Source organism: Fistularia commersonii, chromosome 3 (genome assembly GCF_037954325.1).
Source record: "Fistularia commersonii isolate RoL2024-O1a breed Wild chromosome 3, RoL_Fcom_v1.0, whole genome shotgun sequence".
Lineage (NCBI taxonomy): Eukaryota > Metazoa > Chordata > Actinopteri > Syngnathiformes > Fistulariidae > Fistularia > Fistularia commersonii.
In genome coordinates this window covers 4,022,300-4,041,657 of record NC_141286.1, presented here as the reverse complement: position 1 = coordinate 4,041,657, position 19,358 = coordinate 4,022,300, and the positions used below count along the sequence as shown (strand labels likewise).

Here is a 19,358-nt window from a genome sequence, read left to right as displayed (position 1 = left end):
AGCTCCCACGTCAGCGCCCCACTTTCATCACAAAATGCAGACATAGAGCGTGGATGTCCTGAAGTGATGTGGTAACATGTGCTTTAACTTTCCAGGTTCATATTCACTGTAGAGCTACGGAAATAATAATAATAATAATAATAATAATAATAATAACAATGATAATAATAATAATTTTATTATTATAATAATAATTTACGATAATAGAATATAATTGATCATTAGATATAATAATAATAATAATAATAATAATAATAATAATAATAATAATCACACATTTGTTATTATTGTGATGATTGTTCTTCTTATTATTATTATTATTATTATTATTAATAATGTTAACTTCAAATATAGAAACAAAACAAACACATATACATATACAAACACATATACATATACATATACATATACATTCCCTAATTAATCCATAATTGTTTCAGGGATTCTGGGATAAAGTCTAGAAATAATTTCAAATTAGGAGGGAATTATCTTTCTGAGATAAATAAAAAATCCATACTATTTATTTTTATACCCCCCCCCCTAAAAAAGAAAAGAAATCATGTCAAAATAATTGGGAAATTTGTCAATACGCTGCGTTTTTGATTAAGTTTTATTTTTCCGATAAGCCTTGAATGCACCATTCTGTTACGTCATTGGTTCACCCGGAAGTTCTATAACCAGGAAGTGATATGCCTTAGTTTTCTGTGGTTTTGTTGACAATGATGGAAGAGGAGGAATTTGAATTTGCCGAGGATTTAGAGGCTATATTGCATCTCACCCCGGAGGTGCAACTGGCCATTGAGCAGGTAGAACATTGAAATCTTTAAAATCTTTAGTGCTTTCCAGGGCTTGTCGTTATCGCTCTTGCAGACATGCACTAGCATTATGAGACAACGCTATCTTGCAAACATTCACGTTAGCCAAACAATTTCGATAAACCTCGCGTTTGTCAAGAGCGGAGATTTACGGAACAACTTTATTAAAAAAGCGACATGAATATTGTTGTCAGTTGTAGACGTCTTATCCTGTTGTTAAGCTAACTTTAGTCTATAATTCCACCTGCAATGTCACAAGACTCAGTTCGAAATATGTAGCACTGATCTGACGCTTATAGAAGCCGTTAAGTGAAAGTGCACAACTCGTATGACTAAATATTGTTTTTCAAGGTTTTTCCGAGTGAAGACCCGCTTGACAGAGCAGATTTCAATGCAGTGGAGTATATCAACACTCTGTTTCCCACAGAACAGGTAAAGACACACTGTTAATATTTGTTCCTAACTGTTCGTGTTTGTGGGTTGTTTGGATATTCTTAACATTAATACAAATATTAATCACCTACATGATGTCTTTGCATCGCTACGAAGTTCATCCTCATTGCTTGTAAACTAAAACCTTGAAGTTTATATGTCGTGCTTTCTTGCACAACTTCCTATGCAAACTTCCCGGCAGTACTCTAGTAAAGGGTGAATTTACTCATTTCAACAAGTCAAATCTTCAAAGGGGAAGTATAGCACATTTTCACCAAGAAGAACACAGCTAAAGAAAAAGAAAATAAGTTAATGGATAATATCTATCGGAACTGATTGTCAGACCATTGCTTAAATTATTTCTTTTACATTGCACAAACATTGAAGTGCAGATTTGCGGTATTGCATGTTTTAGTCACAGATCTCCGACAATTTTGTCACATCCAGATGATTTACCACTCAAAAGCAGTATTAGTCACCACGTAGTTTGCATATTTTATGTCCACTTGGGGGTGCTATAAGCCCATCATCGCACATGTGGTGGCAAAGATCGAATTCATCCAAGATGTATGTAATATAAATAATATAATTTATTATTTGAATAATAATTGAAATCTAATTGTACAAATTTGAGATTTGTCTTGTGTTTTTTTTATCTTAAAATATAATGTTTAAAAACGTTAGAAACAAAAATATCCCCAAATCATGCATCCCTGTTTTTTAGTATTTTCCTTTCTTCAAGTAAAAGCTGGAAAAAGATCATGAAAATCTTGCAGTATAATCAAAGATAATATTGAATAGTTTAGACAGGACATCCTCACAGTGCTCCTAAATGTTTTAAGGGAAGGCAGAAATTGAAATCAAAACTTTTAGACAAAATAATTTTGAGTTTTTTATGTATTTCCCCCATAGTCTTTGGCTAATATTGATGATGTCGTCAACAAGATTCGTCTGAAAATTCGGTGGGTATAAGCTCGTTTACCTTTTTTTTTTTTTTTGATAGCCTTTTTTTTTTTTTTTTTTTACATAAATGCACAAATAGCATGACAAAGTGCCATGTTGTGTCATCTCTTCAGTCGTCTAGATGACAACATCAGGACTGTGGTGCGAGGCCAGACCAATGTGGGCCAGGATGGCCGGCAGGTGAGCTAAGCTAAATATTCCGAATGACCAAAAAAAAAGGCACGCCATAATTATTTTTTTGACATTGAGCAGCTTTCTCTAAATGATAAAAGAGATTTGAGCTGCACTTGGAATAGGTGGTAAAGTGTGACAGTAAATTATGATTGGAAATTTAAATGATGGATTGATGTCAATTGGGTGAAATGGGTTTTGTGTCTTCTGCAGTCTTTCACAAATGTAACCCTCCCTGCATTGCAAGGAGGGTTACATTACAGCACGACATTGCTCAGCGGTTATATCGTGATTTTGTTCCGCTCTCTCAAATTAGGATGTAAAGTTTTTCAATGTTGAATTTCTGACTAGAATCACTGTTTAATGACATTGAAAAATCTTTGAATTCAATATCTCCCCTTTTTTGTTAAAAACTTTCAAACATTTAACTCTTATATGACTCATTTGATCATTTGAACTCATTTGATATATTTATATGTAAAGAGGTATGATGATTACTGATGGTACCGTCTGTTAATGCGTTGTATATTTTGTATCTTTTTCTGCCATACATGAAGAGTTACTGTGATAAGTATCACTATCAAAAAGGCTTCAGAATATTTCTTTATTTTTCTCAAAGCTCAAAGTCTGCTTTCTCTGCATGTACTGGACATGCAGATGAATCAAGAAGACGTTTCTTACCATCCTGATTTTGTTTTTCAAGTCAGTTCTTCATTTTGTAGTTAATCACCATCATCATGCATCTTTCTCTTGAAGTTAGAGTGCAGACAATTGTTCCTCCCACTCCAGCATATTTCTCCCCCTCTCCTGCTCTTTTCTCTCCACACTGCTGTCCATGGAAAAGGACAAGATGACTCAGATTTGTCCCCAGCGCTCTCACTGCCCCTCTTTACGGAAAACATGTCTGGGAAATAGATTCCCGTATGTAAAACCTTTTTTTTTTTTAAGCCTGGGCTTTTACAATTTAGCCTTTTCTTCTGTGATCACGACGGAAAAGAACAGCCTTGTGTTGATTTATTCCAGGTCCTTCCTCTATCAAGCACTTGTGTTATAACGGGAACATGACACCCCATGGGTGAACCACGTACGTTCTGACAAGTTGACTTGATGAGGTGTGTGTTGTTTTTAGGGTGTCTGGCTTGGTGGCCCCGTCTCTGCCTGCTTGCTACCGTTTGGTTTCTGGAACACTCTAAATCCCCTCCAGACCAATAACATTATAGAGTTGCACACAATCATTTCAGTTTGTTTTTCCAACGCCACAGAGTCATTCCAACATTTCCAGAGGGAAAATCCTTTCTGCAGACGGAAAGAGGGAGAGGTGTTCATTTCAAGATGGTGATTGAGACATAACGACAGCAATAGAATAAAACCAACAAGATCAGCAGTTTAGTCCCTCTTGCGTTTGACTGAACTCACTGAGTGGGGCTAAATACAATCCCAAGGTTGAAAGCGAAGTACTTAACACTTTGGGCGAATGATGGAGAGATGTGGGTAGTGAAGAGTGGTGAGTGGAGAAGGCGATAACGCTCCTTTTTCCCTCATAGGGAGTCAGCCGATAAAAAGCTGCAGGACTGAGGGTGGAGCTTTAAGATTCCCTCTGGTAATGCACGGATATTTGCTTGTTTTTGATGGTTCTATTACAGATAATGTGCTGCAATTTCGCTCTTCTGGACTCTGTAGGATGAGGCGTAAACATAGTCGAGATTTCATCCTTATTCTTTGATAACGCTGGTGGAAAAAAGGTCAAGCTGAAATACCTATTGTCATACTGAGGATTGTCCCCTTACATTTGCAAAATAGCACTTTTTTTCCACTTAGCATGCTTGCCTGAATGTATACTGCATTTAGCATACTGTGTGTTTCTAGCCTGGTCTGCAGTAAACTGGTACCCATGCTATTGTCTTTTTCTAGGTTCTTGTTTTTCTATATAATTTGTAGATTTCCTTAATGTATGTTTGTCTCCCCTGTCAACACCTTGAGTTCCAGAGACTTGAATTGTATTGTTTCGTTTTGCATTAACATTCAGATACTTATCAACAGCAGCAATTGCAAAACTAAAATACTGCCTTCTACATTTCATAAAAGTCTTGGTATTGGTCGATTGCATACTTGAATACTTAGGACAGAGCTGGTTGTTATTGGATCTCACGTACACATGCACACAGGACTAGCAAAACTGACAAGAACAGTTGTCTATAACACATAGTTTTCATTGGCAAAGTTGGCTTATCTCTGAATGTTCCACACCAAATTATTCTTACCTGAACTTTGATTCATTTGAGTAACTTTAAGTATTATTTTTTAATCCATAAACCAAGTTATTGAATATGTATGGGTAAAAACATTTCAGATGTTGTTGTTTTTTTCTCTACAACAATAACCAATATTTAGTGTGTGTATTTTTTGGGGGGGGGCTGTGAAAAAAGATAAAGAAGAAGAAAGGATTGGCCTAATAATAATAATACATTTTATATAAATGATATCTATATAAATATAATTTATTATTATTATTGTCCTTATTATTATTATTATTATTATTTTCTTCCTCTTCATAATCAATCGTAGTCAGGGTACCTCCTACTAACCATACAATTTTATAGGCAACTATGTAAGATTAGTGTTAAAATCGATCATTGTTAGACCTATTAACGGATGAATATCTGTCAAAATGTTCAATTGTAATTTGGTGTGGATCTTACATTTTTACATTTTAAAGACATTGGATTTTGGTTACTTAACAACAAATCTTAAATGCAACTTAATATCAGTATCAGCAGCCATCAATATGTCAATCACATTATTATATTAAACGCTTTCATAGTGATTTCACAAACTACATTAAAACCACAATTTGAACATTTAGAGAGTATTCGTGTCTTTACTGGGTGTGTCATAAAAACATATATATGTGTATAATGTTACTATGCATTTACCTTTAATTTAGCTAGAAAGCACTTTAAATGGTGATAGCTCCACCTAGTGTTCAAGTGTTGTTTCCACCACTGATCAAATAAAAAGCAAAATTAAACTGGGCCACCAAAGACAACACTATTGCTGCAACCACCGTCAAAAAAACCCCACTATCATTCCTGATAATATTGGAGGGCTGAATGTGAGACACGACTGGCCGTTCCTGGCTGACACACACACACACACACACACACACACACACACACACACACACACACACACACACAAACAAACATGCTGAATCTGATGGTGAGGCTCAGGTCTGTCTTCCAAAGTTTTCCCTCTAATCACAGCTGCTGTTCCACATGTTGCCAGCTAATCGTGTGGATCCTGTGCGCACACCTGCCCCTCAGTCAGCCACAGAATATCATACTGCTAATGAAGAAGGTTTATTTGCCTTTTTCCCCCTATTAAAATAAGGGCTGTAAAAATATTTTTGTTGGAATTCATGAGAGGAAATTGTAAATTGGAAACACGCAAAAAAACAATGCTACCCATTTGTTATCAATCATCGTTTGCTGTAAACATTGCTGTTGTGTTGCGTTTCTCGGCAGCCATTTGCCTTGGAGAAATGCTTTGAACACAAGCTCCTCTTTCAGGCTGTGCCTGGTCCTTGCAGTGATCTCTGTCTTTGTGCGTGCCTATGCCTATGCCTGTGTGTGTGTGTGTGTGTGTGTGTTTGTTTCCTTCCATGACTGCAGCCAGGTACGGTATCAGAAACACAGCAGTTTGGTGGTCATCCTATAGAAGCTTCTTATGGAAATGTTAAATTAAATCTCAGAAAAGGCCATGAATGGTTTGCGATTTTCTCTTTTTTTGTTTAGATGGCTGATTGTTTGTTCTGTTTATTTCTGCCTCCACCCCTGATTGTTTCTATGTAGTATTTATCTGTCTTTTTGTGTTCTTTTCTTTAAAAAAAGTAGATCACACTACATCATGTCATTTAGGGGTTTGATTATTTGTAATATATGCAGAACTGTTATTCATAAATTAACAGTACAATTAAAGGAAAGAATCATTAAGAATAATCATTAGCTTTCCAGCACATAAAGTGAAAAAGGTGTATGGTGTATTTAGGGCAAACTCAATATGATTTTTGAAATAAAGGATTTATTAGAACAAGGTTTGGCTGCATTTTCCATGAAGCAAAACAGTCTGAAGTGTTGTTTTTTTTGCTCCAACCTCAAAAATAACGCTGCAAGGTTGATTTGAGTTATTGTTTTTGGCTTAACCTCAAAGGTACTACTTTCTATATGCCTCAGTTCAGAAAGCTAAAGTCATTTACGCAAGGAAGCGGTGTTGATTGTCTCGAGCATGTCGAAACATTGCAAAGACGAGTCTGAGGCTTTTATTTTTAAAACCTTCGGTACCGTCCCGATACCCTCTGTCTTGCAACATGTGCTGTTTATTGCATATTATAAACAGGCACATGCATTTGTGTGAATACAGATAATATCTCGGGCATGAAGGCGCCTGCCGGGCAGTGGTCTTTGCGCTTTCCTCACGGCTAAATACAGGAAACATGCACATGGATGCACGCCAGCTTGACTCAGCTGAGTCTGCAGGAACAATTGCAGTCTTGGAGGTTTTGCCTCCACTGGAGGTAGTTGGTTTGTGTCCTCCAGGGAGCCTCTTGAAAGATTCAGTGGCACTCTCCTCCTCTCTCCTCAGATCAAAGAGTGGGCACGTAACCTGGCCTCAATTTATTTCTTTACTCACCTGACAAGTAAAGTGCTGCATAAAGCATCAAAGAAAATCTAGTTGCATCTCTAGGCCAGCTTGATCAAGTGCTAGGCAGAATATTAGCCAATCAGAGCCCCACTGCCAAAGTCCCTGTAGTTTTAGCTGAGAAACGGAAGAAAATGTCTGTTATTTTTGTTTAGGGGTTGTTAACCGTACGGTGTTTTAAATCTGCACCCTATGGATCCGGAGTTAACTCTCTGAATCTTGCACTCTTTATCCTCTGCTGTGAATTTTATAATCGAGCAGGAGCAGTGTGACCTCCACCGGGAGCAAAGCTGTTCTTTCGAGATCTTTTCACTCAGGTTTCTTTTCATGCACAAATGAAACAAGCAGAAACATCTTCTCTCTACAAGGGTAAGAACTACCTTCTTTTCGACTCTCCCGCAAAGAGTGCTGTGTCCAGAAATCATGTGAAATGTATCCTACTTTGAGAAAATGCAGTTAGAAAATGCGAGTTATCTCGTGAATCGCTCATGTTTGACCGTCTTCAGTTGGATCCTGGCTCAGCAACGCTGCCGCCAACAAGCGTTGCCCTTTCGGGCTGCGCTGGATGGAAAAGAAATTCCTTGCCAACAAACAATGCCGTATTTGTGTACATTAGCGTTTGTTTGTGTCTGTGTGGCACTGGAAGGCTTCCAAAGTTTGGAGTTTTACTTACCCACTGTCCACTTGTTTCTTGTAGAATTAATGAATTCCTTGTACAGCTGCTGTCATTCCATTCATGCATGTATGTGTGTGTGTGTGTGTATGTGTGTGTTCCTGTATGGCTTGTTTTTTTTTAGAACCAATTTGAGGTTTCAAGCACATTAGTGAGGCCATTTAACCCTCTGAGATGGTTTCAAAGGACAGCTTGAAAGTTAAGAATTAGTAGTTGAAAGAGTGAGGGTAACAGTCTCAGAAATAAATGCCATGAATAGCAACTGGCCGTTTGTGTGTGTGTGTGTGTGTGTGTGTGTGTGTGTGTGTGTAATTTTGGGCTGAAGTTGTGTCTGTGGCAATGCCAGTACAGCACATGTAGTAGTAAAATCCCTGTGTAGGACACTCAAAGAACAGCTGCCATATCAGATTTGAAATATTAGCGTCGCACTTCAATTGGCCTGTGGAGTTGGAACTTCTAATGTCATCTAATCTGGCTTGTCTCTTGCGGCTGTTAAACTGCTAATTATCTCTTTACCCTTTTAAGTGACAACCTTTATGCAGAACGTAGACTTGCATCTTGCCACAACCAAAGACCTGCCAGTGGTAGATTTCTTGATTGTTTTTCAATAAGACGGCCAATTAGCAAGTGCCTGACTCGTAGCTGGATTAGCGGGATCATTTTTCACACACACACGAGGCCAGTGGCAAGACTAAATAAAGAATATATGCTGAAATTTAACCCAGAGAGGCAAAAAAAAAAATGAAAAGAAAAACAGCTGACAGATATTCAACCCGCAACGACAGTACTATTAGAATCCAAGAATTTTCTCGAACACCACTCAAGTCCATTAATATTATATTGTGTATATGATGTTACACTATAATTATACTTGGAAGTAGTTTTTGTTTAACAATCAGCTCTTCACCAGCTTTCTCGGGTTCATGCCTCCGAACTTGTAAACAGATTAAACATCAGGCTCATATTATTCCCAATCATTCTTTTCCTCCACCCTTGTCTAGTTTGATTTCTTGGTATCTCTTATTGCATCAAATCATCGTTACGCCAAACGTGAGAGCACCAACAAACAGAAGATTCCAATGCACTTGACATTATCTCACGGAAACAGAGTAGATTTTGTTACGTGAAGAGTCAAGTCACAGCAAAGATGGCCAGTATGGTCAAGCCCGATGAGAACAGAATGTGGGAGCCTTGTGACTCGGCTCGGACTCGACTTTCAGTCAGTTTCAAGTGTCTTCAAAAGTCTGGACGGCAAGGTGAGGGTGTTGGTACTGGTGTGAAAAGCCCTCACGCCATATTCTTTGCAGCCAATTTAAATATGACCTGGCATTGGATCAATTGATGTCCTCCAAAATAGATTGTGATCTAAAGTCCAATGGCAGAGTTGATACTCGTAAAAATTTTTGTGTGTTTGTCACGATACCGTTTCACAGAGACGCACATTTGTAAGGGGGGGGCGGTCGTGGCTCCGTTGGTAAAGCGGGAGGGCCGTGTTTGATTCCTGGCTCCTTCAGACACTGAATCCCCTGTTGTTCCTGATGGATCATCTTTGTTTTTGATTGCTTTTATTTTTCTTTTTGACTAATCTCTTCCATAGTTGCCAATTTTGACATCCTTTTATTCACCCCGAACACTAAATTGATGATTTTTAACGTCACAGAAATGCCATGGCAAAATGTAAAATGAGTTACAAGCAAATCACTTACCTGCAAGGAAATGATCAAGTTATTTTCTTGAGATAATTATCGGGGAAAAACTGCTGATTAATTAAAAAACGACCGTAAATCTTAGTTTCACATGAAGTCAATCTTAGTCTCTTTTTCTCTCCCCAATCATATTAAAACTTATACTAAAAATGATTATTTGGACCACTGAGACCGGATGTTCTCCACAAATACGATGAAAAAAATCTGTGATCCAAGTGAGTGGATACATTTATCATTAAGATGCAATATTTTGTTTTGCACAAGTTGAGAGTTTATCTCTTCCAAGTCCAGGCTTTTTAAAGATTTGCAATCTATCCAGAGTGGATGCAATGGTTTAAAGCAGCAAAATAATTTGACTCTGTTTTCACTCATTTCCAAGATCGACAAACGTATGAAAGAAACCGAGATGATGATCAGATTTTCTACCCTTCTTTTCAAGGGTTGTTGCAATAAAACACTGCTGTATTTGATTTATGCAGGCACTGGAAGAGGCCCAGATTGCCATTCAGCAGCTTTTTGGCAAAATCAAAGACATCAAGGACAAGGCAGAGAAGTCTGAACAAATGGTATGTAAAGGTAGAAACACCCCGACACAAAAGTGGCATTGCAAAGATTATAAGCAAGATTCATTTATCACAAGAGGTTCTTGTCTGTCTTTGTCTTCCTTTTGTTGCAAAAGAAGGGGCGAGGAAAGCGATTTCAAGTAGGGGTAATACTTCTTCCATCTGCCGCTGTGCTGAACAGCAGTACATGTGTGAGAATCAAAGGAAATTAGTGGGCGGGGTAAGCAAAGAAATTGTAATAGGAGAGATTGGCGAGCAGACCCTCCCTAAAAAGGCATGTCAAAGCAATTAATTCTCAAAACAGTGGGCGTATGTTGCACATTTCGCTCCCGTCCTCAAGGTAATCCAGTGTAATATTCACAGTTTGTTAGATCACCGCTTCAATTCTCGCTTCCTCCTTTCCTCAACCCCCCCCCCCCCCCCCCCCCTCTTCCCATAGTCATCTTCTTTCATTTGCACAACCTGTGTAACGTATTTGTCCTCCTTTTTAAAGGTCAAGGAGATTACAAGAGACATAAAGCAGCTGGATCATGCCAAGCGTCACCTAACGACATCCATCACAACTCTAAACCACCTTCATATGTTGGCTGGAGGCGTGGACTCTTTAGAGTGGGTTCACTTACATATAACACATAAATACTGCCAGTGTTTGGCATGAAAAAGTCCCTGTTCAAAATTAGGTTAAACTTATAGGTGGAATTATGATGACTATATAAATGCATTCACATCATTTTTCATGTGGAAAAAATACCAAAAAAAAAAACCTCAGTTTTCATAGTACTCATGGAAGGAAATTAGTAGAAGCTACTTTAAATGTCAGCAACAAACAACATTTAGTGGAACAATAACAAGTATTCAGTTTGTGACTATATTTAAAGGATGAAATCTTTACCCATCGACAGCCCTGTAACCTCTGGTCTTCAAAATATTGGTCGCAGCTGTTGGAGGAAAATTCTTCCACGAGGTTTTCATCTGTTCCAATTTTAAAAGCTGCAGATCTGTTGTTAATGTCAAAATATCAAATCAAAAGGCCTAACTGAGGACCGTGGCTGTCTATAGAGTAGCAAACCAGGTGTTCAACACAAGCAGTGGATCTGAAGATGACCAAAAAATGTCAAATCGACTCGAGTTAACTCTCTAACCTAATATTGTTTTTTTAAGCATGCTTTCAAATAAGGGAGCAGTGAATGATGGCAAACCATACAGGACTGTCTCGGAAAATTAGAAGATTGTGATAAAGTTCTTTATCTTCTGTCATGCAATTAAAAGAAAAAAAAAAACTTTTTCATGATATTCTGATATTTTGAGATAGTATTTTTGGGTTTCCCCAAGATGTAAGCCATAATCAGCAATATTAAAATAATAAAAGGCTTGCAATATTTCAATTTATTTGTAATGAATGCAGAATGTATGACATTTTTGTTTTTGTAATTGCATGACAGAAGATAAAGAACTTTATCACAATATTCTAATTTTCTGAGACAGTCCTGTATTTCATGAGTATAACGAAATGCCAGAAATGGATATATATCGTCTATAATTGCCATTGCATTGGACCACCCGATCTTCTCAGTATTAAACATATGTATATTTGTGAAAAGAGACGTTCAGAAAGATCTTCTCCATTAAACTATCTGAACTTCAAATGAGAGAGAAGATGTATATCAGTATGTCATGTATGTTTGTTCCAGGGCGATGACCAGAAAAAGACAGTACGGCGAGGTGGCCAACCTCTTGCAGGGAGTGGTCAATGTCCTCGAACATTTTCAAAAGTACATGGGCATCCCGCAGATCAGGCAGCTTGCCGAGAGGTAACTCGCAATTCGTATACCGCTACACGAACGCACACATCATGCTCACCGGGACGTCTGTCACAGAATGCTTTGGGGTTCAGTGTTGTGTCCGTGTGCACAAGGACTGTTTTTCAAGCAGCCGGTTTAAAAGAGCGGCTCATTTCCAGGAGCCGGTTCAAAGCCAGGTCTCTCCTTACAGCAGAAATGTTCCACAGCTTGTCAGCTGAACTGCTGAAAAGTGGTTACAGGATTTGACTAGAGGTACTTTGCGTACTACATCCTGCTTATGCACATTTTTACGCACGTACAGGAACACAGGAAGGAAACCCAGTGAATAGCATTGTATTATGCCTGAATGTCTTTCATTGTGTTAACTAGGGGTGTGCTTTTATAGGGGTGTGTTTGCACGTCAATGCGTGTCCCTGTTTTTTTTTTCTTTCTTGGAACATGCCGAATATTGATCGGCATTAAATTGATTTGCCCTGTGCTCGGAAGATGCAAGCAATATTATTGATACGGCAATCTTTTGTTAATTAAAGTATCATTTGCCTTTCAGCACTCAGAGAAAAAAAAAAAAAAGCGAAATAGATGAAAGTTACTTTAAGTCCGTGTTTGGCCACAAATCTATGAACCAATTTTATCATACTACAGTGAAATGACCAACTGATTGAGGGTTTCGTTATTGTCCGTAAAATATGTATTGCCGACAATATTTAGCGGGTATTATCACAGGGATAAAGACATCATGACAAAGATTGTGGTATTTAAACTCCAGAGCCCAGCATGACCAGTGCAGTTTCCTTCCCTGTATCGAAGTAGAAGACAACCCAGTGCCTGCAACTCAACCTGAAAGGTTGCCATGACAGCAAGGGCATTGACTTGTGTTGAAAGAGTTAAAAGCACTGGAAAATTGGCATTAGAAAATGCAGTTGAGGGATCTCCTTCATGAAATTAGTCACCTTAGACTAATTGGCCATCAGAAGTGGTTAGTCATCAGATGTTAGAAACATCACATGCTCTTTTTAAATCAAACCAATCCAGTCAAATCACACGACTCGGTCGTTGTTGATTCATCATCGAATTACAAATTTGATGACTTGCGACTATTGTTGGACTGGAGCCTTTTGATTGTTAAGACTTATTAGTCCTGGAGCCCAAGCTATTAAAGATAATTAGAACATTAAAATGTTAATGAATCAGCGCATTTCCTTTTGGAGCGACCAGAGTGTTCTGCAAAGAACAAAATAATAAGGTTTAACAAACATGTAATTTTACAAAACATTCCAGTTATTTTTGCTGTGGCAATGCTGAAAAAAAATTGTGCTTATAACAAACATCTCAGGGTATGTCACATTTTTTTGGGACTTGTTATGTCTCAACTTTGGACTTGCAAAACACTGACTGTGTTCCTCTTAAAAAAAAAAAAAAAACAACAAAAAAATGTATCAAGTCTTGTCATGTGTTGGTTCCCGCAACACTGCAGCTCTACTATGATGTATTTTTGCTTTTAATAATTTTTTTTCTTAAATAACTCCCAGCTCAGTTGGGAGCTGTAAGCTGGTGTTCAGGGTCAATATGGTGTTGAGCCCCTAAAACAACAGGGAATGACCATCTGTTCCGTTATGACCGAGGTGTGATCGTCTGTACTTGCAGCAAGCAACAGCTGCGTGGAAGAAGTGACTCTGCAAGAGAAACACATGAAAGGGGAAAAAAAAAAAAGATTAGGATGGAAATGTATGAGGAATGGCAGAGCAGCTGGACACAAACAGTCAATACAATTGAATCAAGAATACTCGAAGAAGACGTTGATAAGAAACAGATGCACAGAAAAGAAAAAGATCCGGGGGAAAAAAAAAAACATGTAGCAACGGACAAAAAGACAGGATAAAAGATGAGTTTGGGAAATCCCATTTATATTACTTTAAACAACTCTTAGGGAGAAATGAAATATAAAAGTGGTCCAATATAAAAGATAAGAGAATTTTCCCACGCTTGCTGTAGCTCTTTCCAAAGAAAAACATTTAACATTTAAAAAAAATATTTCAAATGTTTTATGCCTCCACCATTCCCTCAAATACCCAGGTGTGGTCTGTAGAAAAAAATCCAGATGTTATTGTTCATTATCTAATATGCATATCCGAATTTTAGGCGTGAAATTTTGGCACAACTTGAAGTACAGATACTTTCTAAAATGAAGAAACAGGAGTTTGTGATGGACCACCTCTGAGTTACTGGCACGTTTAAGCCTGAACTGGATCCTGGGAGAACCAATGCTGAAATCATGGCGTAAACTAATATTAATACATTAGTTAATATGAACATACATTAAGTACAGACATTTGCAGTAAGCTATAAAAACAGTAAAAATCTTTATCATGCAGAATGTCCACATCAGTGTTACATTTATGTTTGATAATAATTTGAAGGCAGAAGCCAATCTTGACAAAAAATCTGTTTTGACACTAAACCAACCACATGAACCAAACATCAATTCCCAATCTGACAAGGCATCAATTTAAGGTCATCACAATATCATCGGTTTTTGTCTGCATTTAAATTTCATGGCTAACATTCGATGCCAGTATTGTTAAAACCTCAATTCACCCCAAAAAATAACTTGCACAAAAAAATATTAAACTATTTGTAGCCTTCTGGGAAAAATCATACCTTATTAATGAATGAGGTGTTGTATTTCAAATCACGTAACAATGTGCAGGTCTCTCAAAAAAAAAGTCTCAAACCTTTACCTCAGTGTGTCAGCTTCTTGTATCAAGAGAGAAAAAATTAGAGTTGAAGTGCATGAATCATCTTTATCTCAGATTCCCTCTGATGTTTTTTAATTTCAGTGTTTAATTTTCCGATTTCATTAGCACAATTACCCTTTTGTCCTGACAGTAATTTGAACCATGGCTCAACATATGCAGTGCAGCTGTCATCTTTGAACAGGCTGGAGTTTGATTATTTTTTAATCAGCTCTTTCTTAGTCATCATGAAACGTTATTCTGCTGCCCCAGTTCAGCTGTCACAGAAAGATGCAGTCCTTGATTTAAAAAAAAAAAAAAAAGAAAAAAAAATTCTCTTTGCTCGCCATTTATATGCGAAACAAACACACAGCTGGACAAGACTCAGTAAAGGAAGTGACCTTCGGCTAACCGGCTGCAGACAGCTCGGGCTCAGTCAAGCAAAACATCCAAAGGCGTGGTTCCAGACCTAATAAAACATTTTGACATCAACCTGTAAGCGTGAGATACACAGTCAAAACAGGAGCTGCGGAGTCTGTGATTTGCAGCCTCGTACGGCTGCTGGCCAAGCGTAGGTGGGTGGTCGGGTGTTTGTCCAGCAGCAGGTGCTTGAAATAAAGGCTGCATAGATTAGTTGGCATCCATTTGTGATGGTATCTGTCCACTGTCTGCCGTTTATTCTTGGAATATAATTGCTTCGGATGCTGTCCTTGATCGACCCAGCCTGTGGGGTCTCTGGATGAACACTGGCAGTCTGAGGACTGGTCTCGCACTGTCGAGTAGACTGTGTTACATAAAAGCGCGTCTGTCCCATTTCTTTCTGGTTTCTTTATTGACCGGAAGGGTTTTCTTTCACATTCATGGATGTTTTTTTCACTATTCTTCTTGAACACTGTCAGATGCAACTATAACTGACAGTATAAAAAAAAATGTATGTGTATATATGTATGTGTGTGTGTGTGTATATATATATATGAAAATATATATATGAAAATATATATATGAAAATATCAAATATACAATATATATGAAATATCATATAAAATATATATGAAAATATAAAAAATATGTATTGAGATAGATAGATGTTTTATATATATATATATATACATATATATATATATGAAAATATCACATATACAATATATATGAATATATGTGAAAAATAAAATATATATATGAAAATATAAAAAATATGTATTTAGATAGATAGATAGATGTTTTATATGTATATGTATATATATATATATATATATATATATATATATATATATATATATATTAGATTTTTCTATATATAGATATAGAAAAAATTATATATATTATAGAGAGCAAGAGAGAGAGAGCGGTTATAGTGGCTTTATAATGAAATAAGGTGAAAATATTAAAATCATAGAGAAAGACTGTCTTTGCTCTTGTGTTTGTCTAGAGTAAAAGCAGCACAGAGTGAGTTGGGTACTCAGATCTTGGCAGACTTTGAAGAGGCATTCCCCTCTCAGGGCTCTAAGGTAGATAATTAATCTTTTTAATCTATTTTTTAATTATTTTAATATTTTTTCTATTTTTCTACATTACCTTTCTGGCATTTTATATTCATAAAAGCTCAGCTGCTATCTTCTGTTGATTTGCACAGAGACCAGGTGGACCGAGTAATGTGTTAAGAGACGCCTGCCTGGTGGCAAATGTTCTTGATCCACGCATCAAACAGGAGATTATTAAAAAGTTCATCCGGCAGCATCTCTCTGAGTACCTGGTGCTCTTCCAGGAAAACCAAGATGTGGGTAAAAAAAATGAATGAATAAAACTGGCTCCGACCTTGCTTTCTGTTTGTTATTGATGAGATCACACACACACACACTCCTAAATTAATGAACGAGCATCCCTCCGTACTTTTTCAGGTAGCCTGGTTAGACAAGATTGATCGTCGCTACGCCTGGATCAAGCGGCAGCTTGTAGATTATGAAGAAAAATATGGACGCATGTTTCCCGAGGAGTGGTGCATGACCGAGCGAATTGCAGTGGAGTTTTGTCACATCACGAGGTAAACCAGAGGGCCAAACTACCATCTATCAACCTATTCTGTTTGAGCTATCTATGTTTGTCATCTAATTTATGGAATTGCATTTACTCATTGATTTGAATTTTGCCTTTTTTATTTTTTTTAATCTGTTGTCTTTCCCTCTTTTCAAAGGTTTCGCTCTGTACCCCTACAGATCGAGAATCTTTGAAAAACGTGCAGAATATGTCCAAATAGTTATCAGATTATTGAGCATCAAATAAGTTTAGGTTTTTTTCCCTTAATTGTTGAAAATGATATTTCAGCATCCCATCAATAATAATGCATTTTGTTCAAAACCTAGTCAAAGGCTATCTATCTATCTATCTATCTATCTATCTATCTATCTATCTATCTATCTATCTATCTCTCTCTCTCTCTCTCTCTCTCTCTCTCTCTCTCTCTCTCTCTCTCTCTCTCTCTCTCTCTCTCTCTCTCTCTCTCTCTCTCTCTCTCTCTATCCTTTTTGATGTCTACCATTACAAAAACATTGGACCATTTTGGCATTTCATAGCTTTAATTACTTCTTTTTCATTTTACTATAAACAATATTGGTGTGGTTTTTTTCTTTTTTTAACAAAAAAAAAATTGATGCTATCATTATCACATTATACTAAATGGGGACTTTTCTATATGCTTTTATACTGAATGTTTATACTGATATACATATAGCAGTATATATTATATATTTATATATATTATTATATATTTATTCTGAATGCGTTAAAGGAAAAAAAAAAAACAGCCTGTGAATTGCAGAGTAATCCATGTGAAGTAGAACTACAAGAATACAACAACACTTTCTCACAAGCGTTCTAGTGTCCTCATAGGAAGGGATCATGTGTGATTCAAGACCAGACTCAGTATTCTGAAAAGCCTGCACTGGCTTCATGCCACTGGAAAGGCTCATGGGGGTGAGGGATTCTACGCGTCCACATTCTCCTCTATCTATTATTTTCTCCTGCACTCAAGGATGAGCCCAGGTATAATTGGGCAAGAGGCTGAGGTGCCAGCCGATTGCAGCGCCACGTAGAGAAACAAACAACCATTCATACATCTGGGCAATTGAGTCTTTGCTACATGTTTTTTTCCTGTGGGAGGAAATCCGAGAACCTGGAAGAAAAAAACGGCAGGCACAGGGAGAATGCACCCCCTGGACACACACACACACACACACACACACACACACACACACACACACACACACACACAGAAGGCCCTCCCACTTTGTTTTGTGGAATTGAACCAGGGACCTCATTGTTGTGATGCAGAAGCTACGACAGTTGTCATAAGGGTCAACGTGAGAATCAAATTTCTCAGTCAGAAAAGTTTTTATTACAACCATGATATGTCGCAAGAACTTGCTTTCTAAAATTCCTCTGGAATATGAACAATAAATCTTAGCAAATACATGTTGCTTTGTCCTTGAAATAGGCCTATTGCCTGTAATTGCCTTAAATACCTTATTTAAGGGGATTGTGAAAGGCTGCAATGCCCTTCTGTTTAGTTTTAGCAGCTGTGCAATCAATTTCTGCACAATTTCTACTGTATCTGCCTTTGAGCTGTAAAGAACACACATACACACACATGCTGTTTATTTGCAGGCATGAAGGCTAGAAACCAATTCAGTCTAAAAAGAGAAGATTAGACATGCAGTCTTTTCATTAAAATGTAATTTCACTTTTGCTCTTTAGCCCCCCTTCCTGTGCAGTAAAACATTAAGCCTTGAGTTCCTTATTCCTGCTCTATATCAGCACATTAAACACTGATGAAAAATCCATACTTTGAATTATTAAATATGATAGACATCTAGAAAAATAAACAAAATAGCTTGGGCCCCACCAACATACACACACATGCAAATTCTAGTTGGAAAGCTTAGTACAAAGTACGAAGTACAAATGCTACAAATGACCTTATTTATATATAATAAACATTTTTGTTTAGTAATGGAAAAATGGTAGTTTTGATTCGATTCATTGGACCATACAAGTCAATCGGAAGTGAACTTTAAGGCCAATTGACGTAGGCGGCCCACATGAACGCTGACCTGTTGGTGAAATGTGTCAGTCTTTTCTTACCAGCAAGATGAGGGACAAAACAACCGAACAAAAGCCGCCCCTATTTAGAGTTACTGGGACACCTGATAAGAGCAATGCTGTTTATATTTTGTTTTGTATTTATCATTTTTTTCAGGTTGGTGCGATTGGACATCCATCCATCTACAGATTTTTTTTTTCTTTATTACGTCAACTCAAAAAGATCTACCCTTATCGTCATTCTAGAAACAAATCCCCATATTTATTTTTTTATCCTAGAGTTACCTGTGCCTTTGAAAATGTGTGTGGGTGTGAGATTTACAAAACAGAACATCATAGTTTACACTTTTACACATGTTATACATCTATTTTCTTAGGGTGGAGCTTGCCAAAGTAATGCGTACACGGGCAAAGGAGATTGAGGTGAAACTGCTGCTGTTTGCTATCCAGAGGACCACAAACTTCGAAGGTCTGCTGGCCAAACGCTTCAGTGGATGCACTTTGACCGACACTCCCGGAGTGAGTACAAGCAAAAAAAAAAAAAAGATGTTTAATGATGACAGAACTCAAATTTGCCTGCTAAGATCCTCTGCCAACTGACTTAATCTCCCGAGATGAAATGTTCCACCTAAGAAAAAGCAGTAATGGAGTGACACTACTTTTATTTTCTTCCAAGCTACCCTTGATTTCTAAAACAATGCGCCTAGC

The 19,358-nt window shown here is 37.4% G+C and overlaps 1 protein-coding gene across 2 annotated transcripts in view; it reads left to right on the top strand.

The window, feature by feature from the left end:
* The first annotated feature begins 640 nt into the window (after positions 1–640).
* vps53 (VPS53 subunit of GARP complex) overlaps positions 641–19,358 on the top strand; it is a 37,822-nt gene continuing 19,104 nt past the window's right edge. Inside the window, exons 1-11 of one of the 2 annotated variants that reach the window (XM_086142011.1) lie at positions 641–806; positions 1,167–1,247; positions 2,160–2,209; positions 2,324–2,390; positions 9,938–10,024; positions 10,515–10,630; positions 11,713–11,832; positions 15,985–16,063; positions 16,189–16,332; positions 16,454–16,596; positions 19,028–19,169. In XM_086142011.1, coding sequence (XP_085998137.1) covers positions 720–806; positions 1,167–1,247; positions 2,160–2,209; positions 2,324–2,390; positions 9,938–10,024; positions 10,515–10,630; positions 11,713–11,832; positions 15,985–16,063; positions 16,189–16,332; positions 16,454–16,596; positions 19,028–19,169 — 1,116 coding nt within the window. In that variant the 5' untranslated portion in view covers positions 641–719. The remainder of the gene's footprint in view (positions 807–1,166; positions 1,248–2,159; positions 2,210–2,323; positions 2,391–9,937; positions 10,025–10,514; positions 10,631–11,712; positions 11,833–15,984; positions 16,064–16,188; positions 16,333–16,453; positions 16,597–19,027; positions 19,170–19,358) is intronic. The other variant, XM_086142002.1, reaches the window with a different exon arrangement.